General features: G+C 34.1%; 3 protein-coding genes across 9 annotated transcripts in view; 1 reads left to right on the forward strand and 2 right to left on the reverse strand.

Moving 5' to 3' along the window:
- Nucleotides 1-3,196, forward strand: LOC124429005 (ADP,ATP carrier protein 2). Its single transcript, XM_046973666.1, has 4 exons — nucleotides 1-319; nucleotides 1,473-1,734; nucleotides 1,836-2,070; nucleotides 2,151-3,196. Exons 1-4 carry the CDS (start codon nucleotides 157-159, stop codon nucleotides 2,391-2,393), a joined length of 903 nt encoding a protein of 300 aa, XP_046829622.1. The 5' UTR covers nucleotides 1-156; the 3' UTR covers nucleotides 2,394-3,196.
- On the reverse strand, nucleotides 2,787-4,409 carry LOC124429010 (vesicle transport protein GOT1B). Its single transcript, XM_046973681.1, has 4 exons — nucleotides 4,268-4,409; nucleotides 4,024-4,115; nucleotides 3,777-3,955; nucleotides 2,787-3,697 (listed from the first exon to the last, which is right to left on the reverse strand). Exons 1-4 carry the CDS (start codon nucleotides 4,290-4,292, stop codon nucleotides 3,571-3,573), a joined length of 423 nt encoding a protein of 140 aa, XP_046829637.1. The 5' UTR covers nucleotides 4,293-4,409; the 3' UTR covers nucleotides 2,787-3,570.
- Nucleotides 4,268-16,741, reverse strand: part of LOC124428964 (calpain-C) — a 26,786-nt gene continuing 14,312 nt past the window's right edge. For all 7 annotated transcript variants that reach the window (XM_046973642.1, XM_046973636.1, XM_046973589.1 and 4 more), the window contains 14 exons: nucleotides 16,457-16,526; nucleotides 12,833-13,115; nucleotides 7,459-7,645; nucleotides 7,293-7,367; nucleotides 7,001-7,170; nucleotides 6,749-6,921; nucleotides 6,568-6,662; nucleotides 6,247-6,479; nucleotides 5,962-6,131; nucleotides 5,828-5,886; nucleotides 5,581-5,728; nucleotides 5,393-5,509; nucleotides 5,251-5,309; nucleotides 4,268-5,080 (listed from right to left, as the gene is read on the reverse strand). In XM_046973642.1, coding sequence (XP_046829598.1) covers nucleotides 5,054-5,080; nucleotides 5,251-5,309; nucleotides 5,393-5,509; nucleotides 5,581-5,728; nucleotides 5,828-5,886; nucleotides 5,962-6,131; nucleotides 6,247-6,479; nucleotides 6,568-6,662; nucleotides 6,749-6,921; nucleotides 7,001-7,170; nucleotides 7,293-7,367; nucleotides 7,459-7,645; nucleotides 12,833-13,115; nucleotides 16,457-16,526 — 1,866 coding nt within the window. In that variant the 3' untranslated portion in view covers nucleotides 4,268-5,053. The remainder of the gene's footprint in view (nucleotides 5,081-5,250; nucleotides 5,310-5,392; nucleotides 5,510-5,580; nucleotides 5,729-5,827; nucleotides 5,887-5,961; nucleotides 6,132-6,246; nucleotides 6,480-6,567; nucleotides 6,663-6,748; nucleotides 6,922-7,000; nucleotides 7,171-7,292; nucleotides 7,368-7,458; nucleotides 7,646-12,832; nucleotides 13,116-16,456; nucleotides 16,527-16,741) is intronic.

The following is a 16,741-nucleotide window of genomic DNA, read 5'->3' on the forward strand; positions in this document are numbered from 1 at the left end:
GAACTCTGCCTCGCTCACTCGTCGTCCGGCGCGCGTCCAATAAACAAGTAGGAGTGAGTTTGTCTCTCCTCGTCTCTCCTTCCCGTTCGTTAACCCGTTTCTATATCTCTCTCGCGATTAAGCGAGTATCCACATTCGACAAAGAAGAAAAAAAAGATGTCTGGTTTAGCGGACCCAGTGGCATTCGCCAAGGATTTCGTGGCTGGCGGCGTGGCCGCTGCTATTTCGAAGACGGCTGTAGCGCCGATCGAACGTGTGAAACTTTTGCTGCAGGTACAGCATATCTCTAAGCAAATTGCCGAAGATCAGCGCTACAAGGGTAAGTTTAATTTTTCTTCAAACGAAATATTTAAATGTCTATTTTCAGGGACCGGTACGAATCAATTCTTGATTCGATTCGGTCAAAATCTGCTGCTACCTCCTCCCAAGGAGACCTTTGTTACGCCTAAATCAAATCCATTAGTCATTAGCATTATTTCATATTTCTTAAAAGTTCGTGGTAATTGAGACTTTCCTCGAGACATGGAAAATCCGTCTAGTTGAATGATATCACGGTATTGGCAAAGGGACGAGATTTATACCGTTATGTAATGGTCATGAACGAGGGGAGGAACAATGTCGGATCAAAGCGCATCGTCGCATGTACCACTCAAGTATTTCCGAAGTTTTGTCCGTTTATATAACACAGAGGAAGGTCGATTTTCGATGCGATTATATAACATTACATACAGAGAGGTGTTAAATAGTTGAAAAGAATTAAATGTATGCATTTTGATGGATAATAGCAGGTCGATATTCCATAAGGACATTTTGCCTGCCAGATGGCACTAAACGAGGCTTCGCTTTTTCACTGGACAATGCGTGCTCCTTGCTTGCCGATCGATGACGATGCGGGCCAACATGGCCGCCTTTCGAATAACGTTCGAATCGTTTTTATTCGTTTAATTCCATTGTCTTGTGGTCGCAATAATGATAGATCGATATTTCAATGACTTTACAGTCCTTTTATGAATGGAATTATTTCCATTGTTATAAAAAACATTTACGATGTTGGAATTTCGTAACGATTTGACGTCGTGAAAATGTGATCTTGAAAGGAGACCATGTTGAATAATTTATATAATAAATTTATATATTTTCACATTATGATAACTGACGTTGACCATGAAATGGATATGTAATTATTAAAATTAGAAATGTAATTGTTTTTAAAGTATTACTTTTTTCGAATTTTATTGATTTCTTGAAATAATACTATCAAATTATTTTGAAATCTGCCGATAAAATAAGTTGGATGATATTACGACGTAATACCAATTAATGCACGTACGAATTGAGGTCCGACAAATTTTTTTTTTCTATTTCTTCCATTATCTTTGGATAAATTTTAAAAATAAGACATGTTAACATTGTACATACTTGATGTCTATTAAAAGTTCTTTTGTACTGAGAGAAATATTTTTATTTTTAAGGTATGATCGACTGCTTCGTTCGTATTCCAAAAGAGCAAGGATTCTTAAGTTACTGGCGTGGTAACTTTGCGAATGTCATCCGATATTTCCCTACTCAGGCTTTGAACTTTGCGTTTAAAGACAAATACAAGCAGGTTTTCCTTGGTGGTGTCGATAAGAATACTCAATTCCTGCGCTATTTCCTTGGAAATCTCGCATCTGGTGGTGCTGCTGGTGCCACGTCTCTCTGCTTTGTCTATCCGTTGGATTTTGCCAGAACTAGGTAAAGTATATTATATTAGTTATATATATATATATTTTTTTTTCACTGATTCTGTCTTGAAATTCAGAAAAGCATATTCCATAATATACCATTCTGTATAGGTTGGCTGCTGATGTCGGTAAAGCTGGTGGAGAGCGTGAATTTAGTGGACTTGGTAATTGTTTGAGTAAAATCTTTAAAACTGATGGTCTTACCGGTCTGTACCGTGGTTTTGGAGTATCCGTCCAGGGTATCATTATTTATCGAGCATCTTATTTCGGTTTCTACGACACTGCCCGTGGTATGCTGCCAGATCCTAAAAAAACGCCATTCCTTGTTTCATGGGGTATTGCTCAGGTAGATCAGTGATTTCTCTCTAAAAATAAATGGATATGTTTTGTTTCTGTTTACAATTAACTCGTATGTTTATTTTTCAGGTTGTAACTACCGTTGCCGGTATCGTATCTTATCCCTTCGATACGGTACGTAGGCGTATGATGATGCAGTCTGGACGTGCCAAGTCTGAAATTTTGTACAAGAGTACTCTTCACTGCTGGGCCACCATTTACAAATCGGAAGGTGGTAGTGCCTTCTTCAAGGGTGCATTCTCTAACGTTCTTCGTGGTACTGGTGGTGCCCTCGTACTTGTATTGTACGACGAAATTAAGAACCTTCTTTAAAAAACTGCAACTATATCCTCACCTCATTACCTTCACAATCGCGATCACAACCACCTTCATCGTTATCTTTGTCATCCAATTTAATAGCAATTCCCAGATCGAGAGACAGGTTATTAACAGCTGTCAATAACTACTTTATATAATTCATTTAGGCTGAAGATAACTGACAGCAGCTCGTGAAATGCATGAAACTCGGCAGAATACGTTATATCGTCGATTAGAAGAGTATTCGCTTAATTTATTGCCGAATTCAGTATTTTATTGCAGCAGGTCACGTTATATGTAATTTTCATATTTCACTTCCATTATAGAAAACAAAACAAGCATACTTGCAAAATGAATCTTAGAAACATGTTTGGTGTGTAATGCATAAAAACGTTACGTGTATGTGAGAAGCTAATAATATTGGAAAGGTAATTAATCGGTCTATTTGACTTTGACGTAAATATTGAAGGTTATTTGTAGAAAAAAAAAAAAAAAGAAACAGCATGTACAATTGAGCGAGAGGGACGCGCGACGAAATAATACTAACGGCGATGGCGGGGCGCGTAGACCTGGGCCGCCCCCCGCCCTTATTCTCGGCCCGTTGTAGATAATTAATTATTCGTAATTAATAAAATATCATTTTAACGGTATCAGCGAGAGTCCACCAAAGTAGGGAAGGACATTAATTTAATTTCACACTCCAGTCGACTATGTGTAAGATAATGAGACGCGTTATTCAAAATGTATGTATCTGATCTGTTCATGTTAAGATGCATGCAGGAAAAGCAGCAAATCAATAAAAATGATACAAAATTTAATCATCGTTTTCTCTTACTTTTTTACTTTTAGTAGAATAATGCGTTTATTATAAATGGATGTATGTATAATTTTTTTTTTTTTTTCCATTGTAATTAAACAAATATTACTTTGCGTAATAAAGTAATCTATTGAGAACAATGCACAAATCAATAAAGTATATAACACTGATTGTATGTTATCTTATCGTTTTAACATTAAAAAAAAGCAAATATAGTACAATTGATCTTATATTTAATACTTAAATAATACAAAAGAGATCAAACCCTTTTATATTTTTGTACAGAGTTTGAAAAAGTCCATAGAAGGAATGACAAGTTGGGGTACAACGTGACAATTATTTTTATATACATGAAATATGAAAATTTTAAGCAGGTCATACCGTTGTTCTGTTCGTATCACCAGCTATCTTATTTAAAATTCGACTAAGACCTGGCATATTCAGTATAGTTCCTAGTATAGGAATCCTTCTCAAAAAACTTATTGCTACTGGTAGAAATCCACTGTAAAATAAAAACACACGATGAAGATGAAAAAAGAACTTATAAAATCAATACACGAATTGTTACACCAAGCAAATACCTGAATAATAGTATAAAGCCATAAGTTTCTATAATCATTCCGACGATAGGCCAACCCATCAGAACGACAAGAACACCTCCTAAAAATGATGCACTGGCTTTGATTTTATGCCATTGAAAAAAGAAACTTAAAGTCCGTCGTGGTCCAATAACGCAAGCCAGACCAGAAATAAAAAGAAGCTGGATAAAGAAATAGCAGTTTAGTGCACTTTAAAATATATATCTACATTTTTATCAGAAGTACTTACATTTCCTATTGCGAGTAAACCTTTATCAAAGAATAACAAAATTCCAAGGAATAAAAACGATATTCCAAATCCTGCAAGCCCAACTCCAATTTCTATAAAACATTTCTTCTGTTATTAAAATGCAATAGCAAACTGTATTATAATTTTGAGTTCATTTTATTTTATTTTATTTATTTTTTTTTTTTTTTTTAATATCAATCAGTACAAAGACGAATAAAGTATATAAGAACGATAATATACTTACTTTGTGTGTCCGTGATTTCAAACATCGTTGAGAGTTGAATTTGATGGTCTTCTTTTGTGAACTATTGCCAGTAACAGATTTTTAGTAATATTTTGTTACGATGAGTCTTGTATGAAATCTAACCTATATCCACGTCATTGCTTATGATGTAGCATACTATTAGATGAGTCCAATAAATGTGGTTCCATCAGCTCGTAAAATCTCTAACTCTAATACTGTATTTGTACACAAGTAAATTCATGGATAGATATTTACTTAATTTCCTAATAAATATGTCTATACTTGAAAACGAGTTTCCAACGCATTCGCGAACTACAAAATTTCCAAGTCATTTAATTCACGATTTTACCGCCATTGCTTTATTTCTGCGTGCGCATTGCTACGCGGTAAATTTAAATCGTGTCAATACCATTTTATTTTTGTTTTTATATATTTTATTATATCGTACTCGAAGATTAAATATAAAAAAGTTACATTTAAGAAGGATGAAGGGGTATGATATTATATATAAAATAAATTTAACTTTTTTTTTTTTATATTATCGATACGATAATATGCAATTATTTTATATAAACAGTTTATTATACAAAATTTTATACGTTTAACGTTTAATGGAGTGAAAATGACAATTTGCAATAACGTGATATTAACGATATTATATTACAAACGGCTAAAATGAATTTGATCATTAATCGTTAATATGGCTAATACTTATTTCTAATTACATGATAGAAAAATATTATTTACAATCGATTTAAGGTACATAAATTACGATGAACAGGCACTTCAGCACATTAGAGAGGACCTAAGCCACTGCAATAAAAAATAGAAAAGTATTAATCGAATTTTCCAAAATTCTAAACTTTCGTCAAAAATTAATATTTCGATAAAAAAATAAAGTACAAATATTGTTTTTTTTTTTTTTTTTTTTTTATTTAATTTCATGTTAATTTTTTTATTTCATTTCATATTTATCAACGTACCTCTGCTAAACTTAATTTTATAGTTCCATTCTGTAGAGGATCTTTGCTCTCAAATATACCTAATAAAAGAAGAGAATATCAAGTTTGTATCTCTATTTGATTATCATATCTAGTATAGTTAATTTATATTTTTATCTCATACCAAACGCGTCACTTAAATGTAATATAGCAGAGACGAAATCACCGAATCGCAGAGTTCCGTCCTTTCTCATATATCGAAGGATAAGGATCGACAATACGTCTGTATTTAATTGAAAACCTACAAGAATATAATTTCTTCAGAAACAATAGTCCTTTAATTTCTTTTGAATTTAAAATGCAAAAACGTACCGACTTCTAATAAAGCGTCTCGTAGTCTTTCAGCTTTGAGAATACCAGTCTTCTCTTTCGTATGATTTTTAAAAGCAGCTTGCCAGTACTTTAAACTGCACATGAGATCTTTGAAATCATTAAACTTTAATCTACCACTACCTGAACTCTATATCGATTATATCAAAGAAAGATTAAAGAAAACGAAATTTATTTATTACATAGAATAATTAAATAATTAAGCGATTGGTTTAATTTCAAAGGATACGTCCATCGTCAAAACAACTTGTCGACAAACTTCCATGCAGGCGCAGCTTTTAATGTAATCTGCGAAATGTAAATGTTTTACAATCGTATACATTTTATTTTGTAAGATTAATTTTGTTATGATAAATATTGTACCATTTGGGAGACAAGCCTCGAGTAATTCTTGAAGTTCAAAGGCATTTACTGTCCTGTGCTCGTCGGCTAGTTGAAGGAATACGGCTTCGTATTGAGAAAATCCTTTTCCTTCGAGTGGAGGAGCTTTCACAATTGCTGATTTCATTAACGATGGTGGGGTATCCAGTAACCTATGAAATATCATTATTAATTCATCGATTAATTTATCGTGGACGGTATACAATAAGAATTTATCATGGTGTAGGTTATTCTATACGTGATAATTCGATGGATGGATCTACATACTTGAGTTTCAAAGGTTTACTGCTGTAGACTCGTAACGTGAAACTCGTTTCTTGAGTTGGCTCGAAGGTCGTTGGTACTAACAAGTAACCACCCTGCTCGAGTTGACACCTGTGACTCACTTGTCGACTGTTCGTGTATTCTGAATTCACCAAAGATTTGTTCTTCTTAAAAAATTGTTTGTTGATCGATTCCGTACTGTTCTTCGGCAAAGTGTACGCGGTAAAACCTATTACCTATAGTAGAAGACAAAAACAGAAAAGAAAGAAAATTAAATTCTAATCTAATATCACTTACCGTAAGAGTTCATTAAATGTTTCTTACTTTCAATTCCATAATAGAATGCTGATTCAGCGATACAATCACTTCTTCCATCTCGCTGAGAATTAAGTGTAGTTGTGGATTTATGTGAAAGGTTTCTGAGTAATAGGAAATACGTATTAGTTTTTTTTTTTTTTTTTCTTTATTCGTTCGCATACATTTTTCTATTTAATATTAAACCAACCTTGATTGTTTCTACATCCACCTGCTGTAACACCTCTTCTCCAACTACCTTGATATAATTTCATTTGCCATGTATGTTTATTGTGCAATGATGGCTCATCCCTCGATGTTTCAGCATCTAAATGGACCACTTCTAAATGAGTGAATGTCTTGACAAAATCAGAATAGGATATCCTTTAAAGAGAAAAAATTTCGTTATCTTTCATCTGTAATTTTGATCTTTAAATTTATATTCTATATATCAATAACTCACCAAAATTCTCCTTCAGCCATGTTTCTAACCGCCAAACGTTCTCTTTCCATTGCTGGAATTTCATCCCACTCAAGACCGCCACGTGCCCAGGCACCTATATACTCGCCACCAGGACCAAGAGGATTTCGTAATTTTACCAGCTGTACCGCCTCACCACTAAATGTCTCTACCTACGTATTGCGATACATGTTTTTACTTATTTTAAAAATCTTACAATCATACAGGATATGCGATAGAAAATTAAGAATTATTAGAGGAAATATTACATGGTATGGTTTACATGTTCACTTACCCTCTCGATGGCGTACAATCTATAATTTATCCCCATTTGTATACCGTTCGCTAATTTTTCCGTACTGGCACGTAACTGAAAGATATAAGACATTAATGTGAACATTATTTTACTTTCGATCGAGCCTCTTTGTTCGATTCACTTTCATGATAATTAATTATTTTACCTGGTGTTGTTGATTATTGTGAACAACGCAGGTGATTAGAGACGTCATATCTAAAAGCTTTGATAAAGCTCTACCACAAGCCGTGGGATCCTGTCTAATAGCGATACTTTCTGTGATGCCACCAGTGAGATCGGATAAACCATCCAATAGTGTGCCATACTTCAGTGCCTCGTACGAGCCATGAAGTCTGAAACGTTCGAATGAAACTAATAACTAATGGCTGAATTAGAAAGAGAGAGGAAGTAAAAGCGCATCGTTGAGGCAGGTCAAGAGATCTCGTGAAAATTATTGTCGTTGATAGATCGAAAGAGATTCCCGCGCTTCGATCGATCGATCTACTCGAGAGACAGAGAGAAATCGATTTCGAATTCGCTAGAACTTCGAAAACAAACAACTTTCTTCTTTATATACATACATATAGATATATGTAGATAGACATTTTATTTTTTTATATTTCAATTGACTTTAATGAAGATATCTTTTGATATCAGTATTTGCAATTTTATGATAATAAAATACGTTAACGATATGTATAGGCAAATGTATTTACACAGATTGTATGTATACCAGTAAACAGACAACGTCTATATTTATACGTATATATGTAAATACACGTTCTTTGAAAGCTCGAGCGTAAATTAATCTCTAAAGCGTAACCATTCGCACGCACGAGTGAGAGAGAATCGCATGGGTATTTTCTCAAGGAAGACCGACGACGTATCGCGATTAAGATGAAATGCTCGTGCAATTCGTCGTTGTCGTCGAATCATCGTCTCGTAACGAACGTAACCGGTAGTAATCATTTCTCTTTTGTACATTTATCAACCGTAGCTACTTCTGTCAGTTTTGATCGTATTGGTGTTCTTATTGGTGTTACTTCTTTTCTCATTTTGTTTTAACATATTATTAGGATGTAACTTTATAATTTATTTAGAAAAAGAAAAAAAAAAATAAAAATAAAATAAAATTAAAAAATAAGAAAACGTAATACAATGTAAAATTATCATAAAAGTGATTTCAAAAGGAAAGAGATCTGTTTTTGTAAATAATCTATCGAGTCCAATGAGGTCGTTACGCTGTTAGAATAATTTCGTGGAGTTTGATAGGAGCTTGTAGCGTGGTCACCAGTGCACTGACCTCTGATCCGTTGCTGGCACCCAACCGACTACTTGCCGAGTGAAAGTATCGCTTGGGTATATACTTGTTTAGTATATAACCACGTTGGCATGTGCGTGCACGAGTATGGGTGCCCAGCATAGCGGAGCATGCCAGAAATCTCGATGTCGAGTTGAGTCCTGATTTCTTCTTCTTCTTCTTCTTCTTCTTCTTCTTCGTCCTCCTCTTCTCTAATTTTCCAAGAAACTTTAAGCCCGTGACTACTACGAGATTCCATTATTTCTTTGTTAGAGAAAACATTTCTTTTTCGTTCTTCCTCCATGATTTTCCGTAATGATCGATATCGAAGAAAATGTCCGATTAACCATAAAAGACCTGAACTTTCGTCACCGACTTTTTATTACGAAAATTCGATCTTTCTATGGATTCAATTCGATTATACGACTTTCAAATCGTGTTAGTTTTTTTTTTTTTTTTTTTTGAAGAACATTTCGAACGTTCGACTTACGTAAACCCCATTCGACCGAAAAGTTATGGTTTGATCTCGACCGGCGAAAAATAATAAAAGAGAGATAAGAAAAACTGGAACTCCATTTCTCAATATTCTCAGAAAAAGCTTGCTTAATTCTAATCTACTGATAGATATACTACACATTTGCCATAGGTCTCGAGATTTAAGAAATTAATAACATGCGGGTGTATTTCGTTCTTGATAAAAAAAAAAAAAAAAGAAAAAAATAATGAAGAAAGACGATCAATTTATTTCAAATGTTAATTTCAGAATATTTCGTTTGTATCTAAATTGTATTCTTAAGCAAAAATGAGTGTCGCGTATACTATTGATGATAAAAAAAAAGTAGTAACAAAAAGACGAGAGCGAGTTATTTCAGATGTTAATTTGAAGAGACTAACTTAGACGGTCATCGCGAATGACACTTGTTTTCTAATGGAAATCGACGAGAGGCACGTCTCGCGCGTTCCTCTTGACGATGGATCGTCCATAGAACGAGCTTTCTAACTGATTCTAATGCACGTTCTTGACTTAATAAAATCGCGTGTACGTGCGTTCCGAATCCACCAGATTACCAGGTGGGTCGCTGTGAAAGAGGAAAGGTCGTCGAATGAACGATCATTGAGATTCTCTCTTTCTTCCTGTCCCCCTCCCTCTCTCTCTTCTTCTATTCCTCTTAGTTTATTGACAAAAGATATACAAATTCGTGTCATTGTGTTAAATAGACGAGCTGAAAAATTTATCTGAATCGTTCATTTTTACGATCTCGCTCAATGCAACTTTTTTTTTTTATAATTAATATATTTTTAATAATCAATTTCGAAATTATTGATTTTTATCAATTTTTAAATACTAAAATGGAGTCTCAAAGAATTTATATTCACATATGTTCGTTATCATAACTTGATAACAGATTTGTGATTTTATTATTTTCAGATCATTTTCAACAAATAAAATTAATTTTATCTACATGGCTCTATGTAATATTAGATTTAAGAGATTTTTAATGAATTCATTCGATCATGTAAATTTCTCAAGGTAAATGAAAGTATAAAAAAATCGTAAATTACGTCTCTTCCTTCGATCTTTCTATTTATCCAAAAAAGAATGTGACGAGTTCAAAAACATGATTTTTACGCAAGAAAGGTGTTCGCGTTACTTTCTAGCGCTTGCAATCATTGAAATTACGTTGTAAATTTGTTTATGAGGAAGATAACCGTGCTCGTGCACACTGCGTTTTCTTTACGCTTATGGCATCGTAAATGCACGAGCCTGAGGGGACTGAAAGTACAATTCACCGCAGCACGCGAACACTGAGTCTCGTTGTTTTATCATCTCGTATTTTTCCTTTAAATCGCATATTCGCAATGTACACCAACCAAGAATTGTGACAGCCTGTTTAAAAATCTTACGTGATAACGTAAGTAACTTACGTGATAATCTTTTTATAAGAATTTTTCACTTTTTTCATCGGAACGAGATAAAAGTCGAGTTGCAAATGAAAAAGTTTTAATAAAAATAGAAATTCTTTGAAAGTTCATGCTCAAACTTGGTACGTCATCACATTCCGAGATTATTTTGACTGTGGAACGAGGAAAGGTAATTCAATGATGTTGTGTGACGTTTATGAATCACGCGTTGTACATAACATTCCAAGCTAGGCTGAACGGAAGTCGCCAAGAGGCTGTAACGTGTGATCAATTATTAATGAGTCTTGAGCTCGATGCACATTCTACGATCTTTTACGTCGGCCACATCGTGTCCGAAGTATTTCGCCGTGTTAGCGCCACTAGGAATATTGTAACCACTTCTAAAGGCACGATAACGGTGTTCGAAGTCGTAGCTCGCAGTGGATGATTTTTATTACTTAACGATGAGCGCGCAAAGAGACGAAGAGAAATTCGTCGTCTTCAGGGTCTTTAACGATTTACGAGCTTTCTGCAAACTAATACACTCTCGATCAACAACGAGCGACTACGTTGGCTGGCACGCTCAGGAACGCTTAAATATTCAGTCATTGAAGCGAAACAGGTTTGAGAGATATATTAGTTGGTTAGCTTAAGTAAATTGATGAATTCATGAAAAAAAAGATTTCTTCGAGAATCATTTAATTATATGTATATATATATACATATTTTTTTTTGAACGAGAAAATAATTTTTTTTTTGATAAAATCATTCATTGTCATTTTTGAAACATTAAAAGTGTCGACATTAATGTCTAGCGGGAATTTCCAAAAATATGTAGTGAAAGAAAAAAAAGATTACAAGAAGTGAAAAGAAGATGAAGTGGATAAGGAGTAGAAGAAATGGAAGGATGGAGAGACAGGAGGACGATGGGTCATCAGTGGAAGATTAAGAAGAGGAGCAAGGACCTCCAGTAGAACCGGTCATCCTCGTTCGTCCACGTAAACTCATCTTCCAACTCAAAGAGAGATCGCAAGGAACGATTACTCGCGCCACGGATCATTCCGTTGGATCTCGAGAGATCTTCTCTTCTCGACTCTCCGCCAACTTGACAACCCCTTCCTTCTCTTCTTTTAAAATCGATTTTCTTCTTCGTTTTTCCGATTGTTTCATTTGTTTCTCTTAACGTCTTAGACTTTTTTTCTACATTATTTTCGTTATCAATGCAATATATTTATTATAAATATTGATATTTAGAATCGATTTTTTCGTGAAGTAAGTTTCGTACGTAAAAGAATTTTTTTTTCTTTTTTTCTTCTATAAAAATTTATTTCATTTTGTTAAGAATAATTTTTTTTTTTTAAATGTGTTTCACGATAATTAACTAATAATATTAATGCTATAACTATGTTTAGATAGGACTAGTTCCTCGTTAAGAAGGAATCGAAAGAAAGTCGAGTTAAACGGATATATTCAGGGTCGCAATAGAGAAGCATAACGTTGATCATCTGACGTGTGGGTGTTACGGCGCGAGACGAGAGGACGGAGATCGCGATCAAGGTTCATCGATCTATCGCCGTGAGGTCGGCTCCTCGGTGCATAGCTGCACCTTGAGTGCATCCACCTGGTGAACGCCCACACCGCCCACTACAAAAGCGCGCATAACGTGCGGATCGTTCTCTTGTGAGCAAGACCGAGGCACCTTCTTTCCGAGCATACATCGACCTGTCGGCCATAATTCACGCTTTTCCGCCATTACATTCAAACAGAAAAGTGAGAGCCCTTTTCTGGACGCAATGGAATACCGCCGGTCTATTCGTCTCTAGATAAGATATACGTTCGAGTTCTTCTTGTCCGAGAGAAAAATTTTTTTTTCATTTAAACGATTATTTTCATGTTTCTTTGCTTTGATAGACAGACAATTTTGTGAATTATTCAATGTTTTTAAAATGTTTCTTTGTTTCTTTTTTTTTGTCATTTACGAGATTAAAATTATTTTCTCTAATTCCTGATATAGCTTATAGTCTAATTTAAAAAATATAACAATCAATTTTTTATATTTTTTATCCGTAAGAAATTGTAAAAGAAATTATATGTATGTATTTAATATATATAAGATTTATTTGGCAATTAAAGTGTGTTATATTTATTCAAATAAAATAAATTTTGTTTAACTCGGACAATTAGATTTCATAATGTTTAAAAAATTCATAGAAATATATTTAGTTGATTGCATTCGAGTTTTAAACGTATGTATTATTATATTATGAAAGTGTTAAGAAATATTTAAAAAGTAAATAATAAATTTATAAGAGGAGAAATTTCTCGTTGAATAACTTACTTCGCGTATGCTTTCTCCAGAAGGGCTGGCCAAAACTGATCACTATGTCGACTCTGCACAAAGGCCAGTCTTCCGTGAACGGCCGGGAGTCTGTCGTCGACTAGAACCTCGACCCAAGCTCCACACCACCATAGACGAAATCTAAAGACACCGGCATATTCTGCGCTCGGTGATCCTGGTGGTTCACCATTATTTCCAAAATCTTGATCGGCTGGTACCACCCTGTAGAAGAGTCCTTTACTCAAGTGAAGAACACCCAAGCATGAGACCAACCATTTGTCACCTGAAAAAAAGAAGGAATGTGTCCTTCAATCGAAAAGAACTTAAACGTCATGAGAGAGTTAAAGAGAGAAAGAGAAAGAATACTTCTTATGAATAAAAAAAAAATATATATATATATAATATCTACGTGTGTATAATACGAAAAATAATCGATGAAGTAATTTATTAAAATTACAAATTAAAATATTTCAAGGAATAATAATTCAAGGAAAATAAGTGTTGAAAAATAAAATATTTAAATTGAAATTTTTTAATCATAAAAATATAAAAATTATGATAGCTAGTTCTTCTATATTTATTGTTGAAATAAACTATGAAATATGATAGATTAGATGATATTGATTTATGAGAAAATAATTAAACGATCAACATGTTTTCTTTTAACCAAGACTAAAATATCTATGACTATGTTATTCAATTCTGTAGGTATATTCGAAAAGTATATTTAACTATTTGGTATTAATGAACTCATTTTGCTAGTAATATTCATATTTTTTGAAAGCTGTTGACTAACGATTCGGTCAATTGACTTCTGTAGCCGTATTTCAAAGGGGTCTGCACAATTATCGTCGACGTTAACGTATCGACTGCGTTCATGTAATAAAAACTAATAGCAGTTTTGGTTTTACAGCATGTTCCCTATACTTCGGCTCGATTCATGATATCCTTTAACGAAGTCTGCTCGGCGTATGATAATTTATGATTGACTCTTTCTTGTTCGATGAAGAATGAACGCGTCATGTTAATGCGAATTTTCTTGTTAAAAATAGAAAGAGAGAGAGAGAGAGAGAGAGAGAGAGAGAGAGAGAGAGAGAGAGAGAGAGAGAAATAAAACTACGAGATCTAATCGATTCGACCTTCGAAATTGAAAGTGACTCGTAGAACGGTGGTTCCTCGATCATTTAACAAAATTTTCCCATAACCTTGAACGAAGATCGAGGATCTATGTATCCTTTATAGATCGGTCTCTATCATGTTCCTTGCCAAATGGAGGGAAAAAAATCTTAATCCTTCGGCATCTCTTTCGTAAGATTCGTGTCTCTTTCTTACCTTCGTCTAGTTTCTAATAACACACCTAACTTTTCCCACGCTTGTTAACTTCGCAACGAGGAGATTAACGTTGACAATTTATCGTAACCGTAGACGGGGTTATGACGCGATACTCTCTTTTCTTTTCTTCGAGGTTTATGCAATTCCTTCGCGTAATCCGTTAAAGTCGTTAACGAACAGAGATCATCATTTAGAAGATCGTAGATTTTAATGGAGTAGTTAGCTATTGTAAACACACTAATTTGAATTAATTACAGCACGAGAAGAATATTTACGAGAGAGTTTGCAATCTCGATCGATCATCGATGATCCTTAATCGTAAGAATCGTCTATTGGAGGCGAAATTTTAATCGAATGATAATCCATGAATCATAATCTTCGTTCGCGTTTGTATCTTCATTGAAGCACAAGCTATCGTTCCACTTTCACTACCTCGGTAAACCCGGTTTACATCAGACGAATTATACGTAGACGATAGCTCGTCGATCGACGTTCGCGATGACAATATCAATTATAAAGTGAAGTAATAGGTAGTAAATACAATTTTCTTTAAGATGATTCAATTCAATTTCGATTTTTCTTAGACAACGTATTAATTCCGTTACAATGTTACTTAGAACTTATGTTATCCATGAAATAAATGTTCGTTCATTCGTTCGAATTTATTTATAAACTACAAAATTATAGTGCTTGATATTTCGAATGTTAAGTTCACGGTAATAATAAAAAACATGTATAGTAATATTATAAAGGATTCCATGGGAAACGAGAATTATTGCCGAGTCATTGTTCTTGAAATATTTTAATCGGCTTTAATGATAGTTCAATGTAAGTGTCAAGTTCTTCGAGAATTACTCGGGCTACGTGGGATTAGGAAAGTTAGAAATAAGTCGCCTACGTATGGCAATCGGAGAATGCATTGAAAAGATTCTCGATGAAAGTTAGTAAACTTCTCGGTGCTGTTCGAAGACACGACAAGAGTGTCTGGATTCGTTTCGTGAACGATTTAAAGTATCACGTAGCACGAGTACGCGAGCGTGAGGCCTTGGAGGAAGATCGTCGAATTTTCGTTGTGCAATGTAGGTCGAGGCAAATTATTACGCGTCATCATTCTGTTACGAGCGTACTTACGGTGTTCTTACTCGTACTCGTTAACGGGACAAGTTGCATTTTACTTGCAACAAATGTTATAACTCTTGGAACGTACAACGATCGGTATCAGTGAGCTCGACTTCCGTCGATGTCTTCCTCTTTCTGTGCTCATAAACTGCACGTGAATTCTTGATACAAGATCATAAGGAAGAAGGAAAAGTTTACTTATGTATGGTTATACGTGTATGTTTATACGTGTATAAACATGCAGGTGTGCGTGTTTAGACGATCGGAAAAAAGATTGACGTAAAGCAAGTTTCAAATTGTCCCTGTAATTTCCTTCGAATCAATTATACCTCGATAAATTCTCCATCTCTATTTCTATCTCTATCTTTCTCTTTCTTATATATTATGTATATCCATTTAAGAAATTATTATCGAAATAATAATGATGTACGATAGATTGTGAATTACAAAGATCTGCGTTTTTTTCTTTTTTTCTTTTTGAAAAATTAGTTCGTTAGTTAATTTGTAGAGTGTATTGTAAAATGGAGTATTAACGGTATTAAGTAAGTCACTCTGAGAGACAGCATTATGGGTTATTTGGATGCGACAGGATGTCTAATTACTTAATAACCACCGTTTGTCTCATAATTGCTGTTATTACGTGCCTTGAAAAGTGGTAAAAGATATGTGCCGAACACGATCCTATTACCAAATTGTGAACAACGTGTTTATCATTCGAGAGGAAGTTACATTTACGTAGATTTACGTGCTGATTAAGATATCGAGTTTTGTTTTCTTTATTTTTTTTTCCTTCCTGTTTTTTTTTCTTTTTTTTTTTTTTTATTATCGAACGAAGGACACAACATATTTACACATATGGAAGTATTGTTAGAGTATCACGTTTTTATCGTTTAATTGGAAAGTATTGATACATTAAAAATATTTTGAATAATTGGATAAGTTTATGGGAAAAGTTAGAAATTTATATGTAAGAAGCTCTATAATGGCTGTAACCCATGTCCGGAGAAATACCTGTATTTTAAATCCCACGATCGTCGAAGGTTGAGGAGAAAGATTTTCAGGTCATTGGATCGCGAAGAAAGTTGATGGGAACAAGATTTGCATCTGTACCAGATGAACTCCTGACTTATCGATTCGTGGAAAATAAATGAACATTGAGATTTTTAGGCTTACCCATTTTTCCAGGAATAACGTCGAATTGTGCTGGTGCATCGCTGACAAATATCGGACGATTGCAGAGTTCCTGGAAAAAATTGACGTTTAATGATGATAAAAAGATTTTATCGAATACGGTAAAATCTTAAATTATAACGATATGTATGATAGAATATAATTTTGATCTTTTTAACTTGATTACTATAGAAATATAATAAGTAACTATCCAACAATTCGGATTACTACGTACTCTGTGTTAAGAAATCCCGCTAGAAAGAAATTCACGCGTTTAACAATAGATTT

This window comes from Vespa crabro, chromosome 1 (genome assembly GCF_910589235.1).
Source record: "Vespa crabro chromosome 1, iyVesCrab1.2, whole genome shotgun sequence".
In the NCBI taxonomy this organism is placed as follows: domain Eukaryota; kingdom Metazoa; phylum Arthropoda; class Insecta; order Hymenoptera; family Vespidae; genus Vespa; species Vespa crabro.